Here is an 11217-nt window from a genome sequence, read left to right as displayed (position 1 = left end):
ATAATAAATTCATATTTTAATCTAGTGTCATATATGTGACTGTGTTGTAGGTAATAAAATAATAAAATCATACTCATTAGCATCTGCAGGAAGAGTCACTTGGAACATGACATCCGTATCTGTCTTTAATCCTTGAGGGATTACATCTACATTTGGAAGTTCCTGTGATGAAACAGATAAATTGCATAATAGGTCTTTTTTATGCATTAATGTCCTGAAAATAAAAGGTATAATACGTAGAATAATGTAGAGGTCATGTGTACTGTGTTGCCACTGAAACTCACAGGGTTGCTGACTGGATGTGAAATCTCTGCTGGGACGTCTATCAGGCTCCCACTAGTCAGCGACGTGTCCTGGATTTTATTCATTTCCACAGCCACAGACGAATCGATTAATTGCTGAGAAATAAATTAGGATATCAAATGTCTGCATTCAATAAATGTAAAGACAAAATTCTTGTTACTGCTATATTATTGTATAACAAACACTAAACCAGAAAATAAAATAGCTACAACAGGTTGTGGAGGTCATGTGCTCTGCATTTCCTGTGAAACTCACAGGGTTACTGATTGGATGTGAAATCTCTGCTGGGACGTCTATCAGGCTCCCGCTAGTCAGTGACGTGTCCTGGATTTTATTCATTTCCACAGCCACAATCGAGTCGTTCAATTTCTGACAAATGAATAAAGAAATCAAATGTTAGGAACTTGCCCAGTTCATTTCTCCATGTCCCAGTAAAACAATAAAAAAAAGACATTTGGACTTACTTCAGGTTCATGGTGAATACTGTTCAAGTTCACAGCACTGTCAAAAAATGGCATATTTGTTATTAATAACAAACATATCAAATATTCATATGTTAATCTAGTGTCATATATGTGACTGTGTTATAGGTAATAAAATAATAAAATCATACTCATTAGCATCTGCAGGAAGAGTCACTTGGAACATGACATCCGTATCTGTCTTTAATCCTTGAGGGATTACATCTACATTTGGAAGTTCCTGTGAAGAGCAACAATGTGCAGTGTACATAAATACCTGTTACTGCTATATTGTTGTATAAAAAACACTAGACCAGAAAAGAAATATCTACAACAGGATGTGGAGGTCATGTGCTCTGCATTTCCAGTGTCACTCACAGGGTTGCTGATTGAAGGTGAAATCTCAGGACAGACGTCTATCAGGCTCCCGGTAGTGACAGACATTGCATGGATTTCATTCATTTTCTTAAAAATGGAGGAGTCACTCCAGTTCTGATAGATAGATCAGATCATTACTATGGTTATGTTCATAATACAAGATGTCCAGGAATTCATTTTTAATGTCATATTAATTCCACTGGTAAAAAAAGACCCAAAAACTTTTACTAACCTCAACAAATCCAAAGTAATGGATGATAACATCTCCAGAAATACCAAGTGTAGAAATGTTCTCTACAGGAATGCGGTGATTGAATGAACATTGGTGCAAACCATTCACATGGACCTGTAGGATCATGGGAGATTTTGGTGTTTGATCATTATAGTAGTTTTATTTTCTGTACAGATGTCTGCTTGTTTTATTTAGGAAACAAACCTCATAACCCTCTGAGTTGATGGCAATGGACATATTCAAGTCTTCTTCCTTGGTAAAGGCCGTGACAGAGGCATGTTCCTCAGTCTCCCAGCTACCATTTCTGAAGCTGTTTAAGGCCAATACATCACCAATTCGGGGGTTGATGTAAAAAGCGATGTCATCACCATCATTTTTACCCGTCTGGAAATTTATTGCAAACCTGAGAAGAATAAATATTGCTTATAACTCACTTAAATTTAATTCTACCAAATAATTTGTTTAAAGTTTAGCAAATAATATAAAAATTTAAATAATACTGTTTGGAATCTGCTGGAAGAGCTCCTTGAAACACTACAGCCATGTCTGTCTTTAATCCTCCTGGGATTACATCTACATATGGAAGTTCCTGTGATGAAACAGATAAATTGCATAATAGGTCTTTTATGCATTAATGTCCTAAAAATAAAAGGTAAAAGGTGAATAGTGTATAGAGGTCATGCGCACTGCATTTCCTGTGAAACTCACAGGGTTGCTGATTGGATGTGAAATCTCTGCTGGGACGTCTATCAGGCTCCCGCTAGTCAGCGACGTGTCCTGGATTTTATTCATTTCCACAGCCACAATCGAGTCATTTAATTTCTGGCAAATGAATAAAGAAATCAAATGTTAGGAACTTGCCCAGTTAATTTCTCCATGTCCCAGTAAAACAGTAAAAAAAGACATTTGGACTTACTTCAGGTTCATGGTGAATACTGTTCAAGTTCACAGCACTGTCAAAAAATGGCATATTTGTTATTAATAACATACATATAATAAATTCATATTTTAATCTAGTGTCATATATGTGACTGTGTTGTAGGTAATAAAATAATAAAATCATACTCATTAGCATCAGCAGGAAGAGTCACTTGGAACATGACATCTGTATCTGTCTTTAATCCTTGAGGGATTACACCTACATTTGGAAGTTCCTGTGATGAAACAGATAAATTGCATAATAGGTCTTTTTTATGCATTAATGCCCTGAAAATAAAAGGTAGAATACGTAGAATAATGTAGAGGTCATGTGTACTGTGTTGCCACTGAAACTCACAGGGTTGCTGACTGGATGTGAAATCTCTGCTGGGACGTCTATCAGGCTCCCGCTAGTCAGTGACGTGTCCAGGATTTTATTCATTTCCACATCCACAATCGAGTCGTTCAATTTCTGACAAATGAATAAAGAAATCAAATGTTAGGAACTTGCCCAGTTCATTTCTCCATGTCCCAGTAAAACAGTAAAAAAAAGACATTTGGACTTACTTCAGGTTCATGGTGAATACTGTTCAAGTTCACAGCACTGTCAAAAAATGGCATATTTGTTATTAATAAGAAACATATCAAATATTCATATGTTAATCTAGTGTCATATATGTGACTGTGTTGTAGGTAATAAAATAATAAAATCATACTCATTAGCATCTGCAGGAAGAGTCACTTGGAACATGACATCCGTATCTGTCTTTAATCCTTGAGGGATTACATCTACATTTGGAAGTTCCTGTGAAGAGCAACAATGTGCAGTGTACATAAATACCTGTTACTGCTATATTATTGTATAACAAACACTAGACCAGAAAATAAATATCTACAACAGGATGTGGAGGTCATGTGCTCTGCATTTCCAGTGTCACTCACAGGGTTGCTGACTGGATGTGAAATCTCTGCTGGGACTTCTATCAGGCTCCCGGTAGTCGGCGACATTTCATGGATCTCATTCATTTTCTTAAAAATGGAGGAGTCACTCCAGTTCTGATAGATAGATCAAATTATTACTATGGTTATGTTCATAATACAAGATGTCCAAGAATTAATTTTTTAATGTCATATTAATTCCACTGGTAAAAAAGACGCAAAAACCGTTACTAACCTCAACTAACCCAAAGTAGTAGATGATAACATCTCCAGAAATACCAAGTGTAGAAATGTTCTCTACAGGAATGCGGTGATTGAATGTACAGTGTTTCAAACCATTCACATAGACCTGTAGGATCATGGGAGATTTTGGTGTTTGATCATTATAGTAGTTTTATGTTCTGTACAGATGTCTGCTTGTTTGATTTAAGAAACAAACCTCATATCCCTCCGAGTTGATGGCAATGGACATATTCAAGGCTTCTTCCTTGGTAAAGGCAGTGACAGAGGCATGTTCCTCAGTCTCCCAGCTACCATTTCTGAAGCTGTTTAAGGCCACTACATCACCAATTCGTGGGTTGATGTGAAAAGCGATGTCATCGCCATCAGACTCACCCGTCTGGAAATTTATTGCAAACCTGAGATGATAAATTTAAAAAATATTTTTCAAAGCACATTCTAAATGATTAACAAAATACCATGTAGTTCAGTTAAACAATTGATAGAAAAAGCAAATCATACTCTTTGGCATCTGCCGGAAGAATTCCTTGAAAGACTACAGCTATATCAGTCTTTAAACCTTCTGGGATTGTTCCTCTATATGGAAGTACCTGTGAAGAGTAAAAATTGTGCACAGAAATTCTTTAGAAAAATAAATATTAACTGAAGATAAAAATGTATAATTATTATTATCTCTATTTGTGATACATAATCATACTCACAGGGTTGATGACTGCATGTGAAATCTCTGCTGAGATGTGCATCCTAGAAATGGTCAACTTCTCTTGAATTTCATTAATTTTTCTAACCATGGAGGATGCACTCCAATTCTAATGTGAAAAAAGATGACATTCTATCAACATCGTTTGCATCATTTGAAATGTTGAGACATCTGTCTCCCACACAACATTTTTCCTCTTTTTTATTTTCCTTAACTTCATGCTGTGTGCAAACAGTGAATCGTCTTCAGGAATAAAAAAATGAGATTGCTCTTGGGAGTAAATGATGCTACAACCAACGACCAACTAGACTACGACCAGGACAATACTCTATATTATCTTTACCAGACACAAAATACCTGCTGAACCAAGTCAAGGACAGCAACTAAATCAGCCAATAAAATAAAAACTATTAAGAACTTGTTTACCGTTGTGTTTTTTGTACATTTCTCCTATAATTATAAGTCAGCATAGATGAATGCTTTCTTTAAACCTTTGTAAATTCTTCTGGAATTGAGTTATGAATTCATAATCAGGATTTACACAACTTGTGAACATCGATACACAAAAATCCAAAAAGTTATAAACATATTCAGTTATAACAGTTATCCACCAGACCAAAGCATCTTGAAGTCAAGTGATTATGTTTAAACATGGAGGCCCATTCACTCTGGAAAAACCTTAAGCATGAAATACACATTGATCTTCTGAATGAGACGTGTGCAACCAGACTTAGCATATGTATTAGCATAGATTTAGGCTCTGAATGGAGCCCTAACAGAAAATTCCCAGTTGTTTGAATCAGTATTGCTGGATTTATTACAACTTGGGCAGATAGTTACTGTCAGGTGTTGCACCCTCTTGAGTACGTATATGTGACATAATCCAGTGAGAGGACATTGTGCCACCATTCAGTGGTGGGTCAAGCGGTTAAGGTCTGGGTTGTTGAATGGAATATTGGGGTTCATGCCTCAACACTGACAAGCTGCCACTGTCAGGACCTTAAACAAGGCCCTTAACCCTCTCGGCTTCAGGGGTCCTGTATCAAGGCTGATCCTGTGCTCTGACCCCAACTTCCAAAGTTGGCATACAGTATGTGAAGAAAGAATTTCACTGTGCAGTAATGTATATATGATAAAATAAAGGCTTCTATTCTACTTATTCAGGAAATAATTCTTGAATTCCCCTAACAGTAATTGAAAAAAGTTGAACTTACTTTAACAATACCAAAGTAGTTAATAGTAACATCTCCACGAATGCCAAGTGTAGAAACTTTCTCCAAAGGAATTCTGTGTTTGAATGTACAGTGTTTCATGTTGTTGACATAGACCTGCAGAAACATAGTGGAATTTATGATGTATGACTTAAGACACTAAATGTTTAATTTTATGCTTTGAATTTATGAAAAATACCTCGTAGCGTTCTGAGCCGATTACAAAAAACATCTGAAAGGGTGCTCCATTGCTGAAGGGATTGTCAGAGGCATATTCCTCAGTCTCCCAGCTGCCATCTATGAAGCTGTTTAAGGCCACAGATCTACCAGTTCGAGGACTGATGTGAAATGCAATGTCATCATAATCAGAATCACCTGTCAGAAGATTTATCTCAAAGCTGTGAATAAAAAGAAGGGCCATAGAAATATTTAACAAAATTGTTTTCAGTACTGAAATTAACAGTGATTTTTACATAATTGCTGTGTCTTGAATTTTTCCCTCATTAACCTTAAGAATGATATTTCTGAAGAAGAAGTCATGGTTTTACCTTTTGCTATGTTTAGAAAGTTCCCCATGGAACAAAACAGCCATATCTGGTCTTATTTCTTCTTTAATGCTACCCAAATATGGCAATGCCTATGGAGGACAATATTATGGTGTATTCATTTGCAGATGGTATTTTTATCTAAGTTCTTGCAAAATTACTCACAGGCTGGATGACCGGATGTGAAATCTCGGAAGGAACGGATAAATGGTTTGAGAACAAGCTCCTGCATCCTGTGACACTTGATTGGTCCCTACATAAAGGTGATCTACTCCAGTTCTGATGGGAATTAGCATATGAAACACAATCTTCATAAAACAATTGAGTCAAAAAAAAATGTCTTTCATCCAACCGAACAAAAACAAAGAGTAAAATAAAGATAGACTTACATCAATGAAACTATAGATGACAATCGAAATATCTCCAAAAATGGCAAGTGTAGAAATGTTCTCTAAAGGAATACGGTGCTTAAATATACAAAGTTGCACACCATTCATGTGGACCTGCAGAAACATGGAAAATGTATACGATTTGTTTAAGTTATGGATTTATGTAGAAAACTAGACATGCTCTTATCACTCCTTACACTGCACCTCGCTCCCTCAGACCTACTTGCACCATCCTACCATCTCAGGGTAAGAGGGAGCTATACAGCAAGAACTAATTTGTGTTCTGGTACCGAGGTGGTAGAATAAACTTCCTCTAGACTTCCGAACAGCTGAGTCACTGAGTCATCTTCAAACAATGGACTAAGACCTACCTCTTCTTAAAACACTTAAACTAGCACTTATTTTCCCTGGTTTTATGTGTATATTAAAAAAAAAAAAAAGATTTAGGTTGATGGTATCCTAAGTCTCTACCAGTGTTTATGTATTTATCGATAGAGACATAAAAGCACTTTTGAACGTCACTCTGGATAACGATGTTTGCCAAATGCCATCAATGTAAATGTAGAAATTCTTTTAAGAAGCACACCTCATAGCCCTCAGTACTGATGATGATAAACATATTAAAAGCTGCTCCCTTGCTTAATAGTTTCTCGGGTGTAGTTTCCTCCTGTTCCCAGCTTGCATTTCTGAAGCAGTTCAGGTAGATATATTGACCAATGCGAGCGTTGAAGTGGAAAGCAATGTCACTGTCACTGTCAGACGGCCCTGTTTGGAAATTTATTGCAAACCTACAAAGAAAAATATAGCAAGAACATGTATTATGTATTTTTTATTTTTTTTTTATATTATAATTTTTTTATTCTCTGAAGACATAGACAGTATCTGTGAAGTTGAAAAAACATAAACATAAAATTTTAAAGTATACTTTTTGGCATGTGCAGGAAGAGTGCCTTGAAAAAATACAGCCATATCTGGTTTAATTCCTCCTCTGATTGTACCCACATAGGGAATTGTCTGGAAAAGCAGAACAAACAGCTCATAAAATCCTGAACAATTATGTAGATGCGCCAAAGATAAGGACCAAAACATTCTCTTCAACTCACAGGAAGAATGACTGGATGGGAAATCTCTGAGAGGACGGGTAACAAGCTCGGGACTGAGCTTCCCATGCCTGTGATTTTTAAAAAATCGGTAAAAGTGAAAGATCTATTCCAGTTCTGAAAAGGAAATAAAAATAACAAAACTGATTTTTTTTACAAACAGTTAAACACATTTAATCTATTTTAAGATATTAACAAGAAAATGCTATTACTGACTTCGATGAATCCGTAGATGGGAATAATAACGTCTCCATAAATGCTAATAGTTGAAACGTTCTCTAAAGGAATGCGATGCTCAAACCTACAGTGTTGCAAGCCGTTTACATAAACCTGTGAAGACACAGTGCAATCTTTTAAATAATTGTAATGATTTCATTTTTTATTTTTATTTTTTACAATGAATGTTTAATGTTTGAAACCAAATTTAGTTAAAAAAAAAAAAAACAAACCTCATAGCCCTCTGAACCGATCACAACAAACATATAGAAGGCCGCTCCCTTGGTAAAGAGTTCCTCAGAGACACGTTCCTCCTTCTCCCAAATTCCATTCCTGAAACTGTTCAGGTAAACATATTGCCCAATACGTGGGTTGAAGTGAAAAGCGATGTCATCACTATCAGACTGCCCTGTTTGGAAATTTATCTCAAACCTGTGAAAGAAACATAATATAAAAAATGTATACTTTTAAAACTGTTTTTTTTTTTTTTCTATGCCAGTTATAACTTACTCTTTGGTATGTGCAGGAAGAGCTCCTTGGAAAAATATAGCCATCTCTGGTTTTAACCTGTCCCTGATTTTACCCACATGGGGAAGTACCTAGAGAAAAAACAAACAACATGTAGTTTCTTGGCATTACATAAAATCTTATACCCACATTGTAATTAACAGCCAGAAAAATAGGAACTGAGTGCAAATGTGCTCCACGATCTATAGAAACAAACCAGCATTAACCTCCACACATTAAATTAAAGCATCCCAAACCCCTTCCGAGCTCAGACTGGAAGCAAATAAAAAACTTTTCAAAGCAAAGGCTTATATGACACATTTCATTTCCAAATGTTGACTAAATATAACAGAAATCTATAAAAAACTATATAAACCACACTCTAGAACTTTAATATCACAGAGAGAAGGAATTAACCAAATAATTTTTTACATGCTGTTAGTCATTCAGTTGTTTCTGCCAATTTACTGATGTGAAATCTTAAAGCAGGATCTTAATAATTTCAAATTATTACAATATTAAAAATATCACTGCAAGCTACCAGTGTACACATCGCACATTTTATTAGTGCAAAAACACCGTAACTAAATGACATGAAAGAGAAAAAGAGACAGGAAAGTGGAACACAGATGGAAATACATACAGATGGAAATTTATAGTATGTAAACTAGAAAAGAGGGAGAGCTTCAGGCCCAAATTTCAGCCTTTTCAAAACTCCAAATTAGTTTGTTTAAGAGTTTTTAATTTTCTTGATTAAAATGTGCATCAGGAGCAAATTAGCTGTGTTTAAAAAAGTTCATTCAGATAACAGTCATGTCCATTTTGTGCTTTATTTACTCACAGGTTGAATGATTAAATGTGACATCTCAGAAGGAACTGGTAGGATGTTAGAGAAAGAGTTAGTGCTCCCTGTGTTAACGGCCTGCTCTGTAAAGCCTGATCTTCTCCAGTTCTAATGGAAACATGAACATATAATAATAACAAATAAACCAGCATGGCCTTAAAATTCCATCCACCTCCACAGAAAATATGGAAAAAAACAAAAAGGGTGTTTTTTTTACTTACTTCGCACAAACCAAAAAAATCGATGCTAACATCGCCGCCAATGGCAAGTGTAGTAACTTTGTCTAAAGGAATGCGATGCTGGAACATGTAGTGTTTTAAGTCATTCACATAAACCTGGGAAGAAAGACTGGGTGAGTTTATATTATATTCACACCAAATATTAGCAAGATCTTTTATAAAACGCACCTCGTAACCATCTGTTGCGATGACAATGAACATATTGAAGGCTGCTCCCTTAGTGAATGACTCATCAGGAACACAATCCTTCACCGCCCAGTTTCCATTTTGGAAGCTGTTCAAATACACATATTGACCGATCCAGGGGTTGAAGTGAAAAGCGATGTCGTCAAATTTATTCTGTCCTGTTTGGAAATTTATCGAAAATCTGTGTAGAAAAAAAAAATTGTGTCATGCAAACCCAACAGTAAAAAGGCGAACCTTACTTTTAAAAGCTAAAGAGAAAGACATTTAAGAAATAATACTCATACTGGTTGGCATTATCAGGAACAACCCCTTGTATATAGAGAGCCATTCCTGGTTTTAATCCACCAGATATTATTGGTCCAACATAGGGAATTATCTGTAGCACAAAGAACAAGTTATTACTCTATGATAACGTTAAAAATGGATGAAAAGTGATACATATAGAACAGTCACTGTACATCAAATAAAAATAAAAATTGTTCAAACACTTACATGACATCTACATTCATGTAAACATTTACAAATACACCATTTTAAACTTACTGGATTGGCAACTTGCTGGTGTCCAGAGTGGAAGCAGGTGTTGGAACAGAACCAGCTGCTTTGAGAAACAACTGATCTCAAGAAACTCATTGCAAAACTTTCGGATACACAAACAGAAGTGTTTCAGTGTGTAAATGAGGCTTTGTAACATAAACTGTATAGTATAGAGGATGTTTTATAGTGTTAAGGTGGGACTGCCCTGGTCCCTAAGGAGTTTTCTTGTTAAAGACTAGTTTAAACTCAATATCCCTCAGGCCGGTAACTGACTAAACAGTATTAAGGAATTTTCTCATATATTTCCCACATGACTCAAAAACATGTTATGCAATACGTTTGAGACTATGGAATATATTAGATTTAAATTAACAGCTTTAAATAGATGCCCTTAACTATCATATCTAAAGTTCCTGATGTAACTGAATAAAACTAGGCGATACAATAGTTCTAAGTATTTAAGCAAATTTTTTTATCTGTGGAAAATGTGTAATTTGTGATAACGATAACGCTAATAACTCACATTAGCTAATATTATTCAGGAAAGTTACTACTTGTTTACTTTTTAAGCCATATTGTCATGGGTTCTTTAATGTTCTTAATTTAATTACAATATTTGAATATGAATACATATTACTACCAAGGGTGTTATATTTATTTTTGGAATCCCTCAGATATTAGTTTATTTAACCCAAACCTCAATTTCTCAATAATTCAAATAACCCTCAATAACTCCATAACAATAACAAAGTAACGTGTGCTTGATCATTAGCAGGTCGAATGGTCATAATATGTATGTAGATTATATGAAATTATGTTTTTTGAAAGTTATTTCTACTGAATGATTGAAGATGAGAAGATTAACAGACACATGCAAAAAACTTGCTGGGATCAGAAGTAGAAAGAGGGAGGGAGGAAAGTTCAAAGCAAAACACATGCATTTACAACATAATTTAGACCGTTTATTATGTCAATTTACATCTGTAAAATCCACTCCTTAATTCCATCCTTGGGAAAACGATATCGCTCATAGTAAATCTTTCACAGGCTGTCGGAGAGTTCTAAACAGCAACTATTTTGCGTATAGTTCAAACAACTTGACTTTTTTGTACCTGTTTAATATCTACATTATACTGTATTTGTGTGTAAACCACAAGCAGTAGTGGGGAGGTGTATTGTAAATAGTCAGTGTTTAGTAGGTATTTATTGGTAAGTACCTGGTGTTTAATTTATGGGCAGCTATTTGTAGTTTAATATCTACCTACAGTATTT

General features: G+C 35.4%; 1 protein-coding gene and 1 long non-coding RNA gene across 2 annotated transcripts; both read right to left on the bottom strand.

Annotated features, from left to right (window-relative positions):
- Nucleotides 1-291: 291 nt before the first annotated feature.
- LOC132851566 (uncharacterized) lies at nucleotides 292-804 on the bottom strand. The gene is made up of 3 exons (XR_009649041.1): nucleotides 768-804; nucleotides 559-672; nucleotides 292-398 (listed from the first exon to the last, which is right to left on the bottom strand). It is a non-coding gene; the product is annotated as an uncharacterized LOC132851566 (long non-coding RNA).
- Nucleotides 805-870: 66 nt separating this feature from the next.
- LOC132851633 (uncharacterized) lies at nucleotides 871-9772 on the bottom strand. The gene is made up of 22 exons (XM_060878601.1): nucleotides 9693-9772; nucleotides 9391-9589; nucleotides 9205-9318; nucleotides 8143-8231; nucleotides 7866-8064; nucleotides 7633-7746; nucleotides 7420-7487; nucleotides 6903-7104; nucleotides 5931-6019; nucleotides 5582-5780; nucleotides 5386-5499; nucleotides 4173-4280; nucleotides 3973-4061; nucleotides 3671-3869; nucleotides 3467-3580; nucleotides 2651-2764; nucleotides 2083-2196; nucleotides 1875-1963; nucleotides 1579-1777; nucleotides 1375-1488; nucleotides 1143-1256; nucleotides 871-1005 (listed from the first exon to the last, which is right to left on the bottom strand). The coding sequence occupies exons 1-22, from the start codon at nucleotides 9734-9736 to the stop codon at nucleotides 871-873; spliced, it is 2820 nt and encodes a 939-aa protein (XP_060734584.1). The 5' UTR covers nucleotides 9737-9772.
- Between the last annotated feature and the right edge of the window lie 1445 nt (nucleotides 9773-11217).

The sequence above is a fragment of the Tachysurus vachellii genome, chromosome 9 (assembly GCF_030014155.1).
Source record: "Tachysurus vachellii isolate PV-2020 chromosome 9, HZAU_Pvac_v1, whole genome shotgun sequence".
Classification (NCBI taxonomy): Eukaryota; Metazoa; Chordata; class Actinopteri; order Siluriformes; family Bagridae; genus Tachysurus; species Tachysurus vachellii.
Note: the sequence above shows the minus strand (reverse complement) of the source record. Positions and strands in the feature narration are given on the sequence as shown.

What these genes read in the sequence shown, in the direction of transcription:
- LOC132851633 (XM_060878601.1), bottom strand. Translation starts at nt 9,736, where the DNA reads ATGGCTCTCTATATACAAGGGGTTGTTCCTGATAATGCCAACCA. An exon ending in CCCATCCAGTCATTCTTCCT is followed by an intron (nt 7,105 to 7,419) that starts GTGAGTTGAAGA and finishes TTTTCTTTGTAG; the next exon opens with GTTTGCAATAAATTTCCAAA. An exon ending in CTTCCGGCAGATGCCAAAGA is followed by an intron (nt 3,870 to 3,972) that starts GTATGATTTGCT and finishes TTATCATCTCAG; the next exon opens with GTTTGCAATAAATTTCCAGA.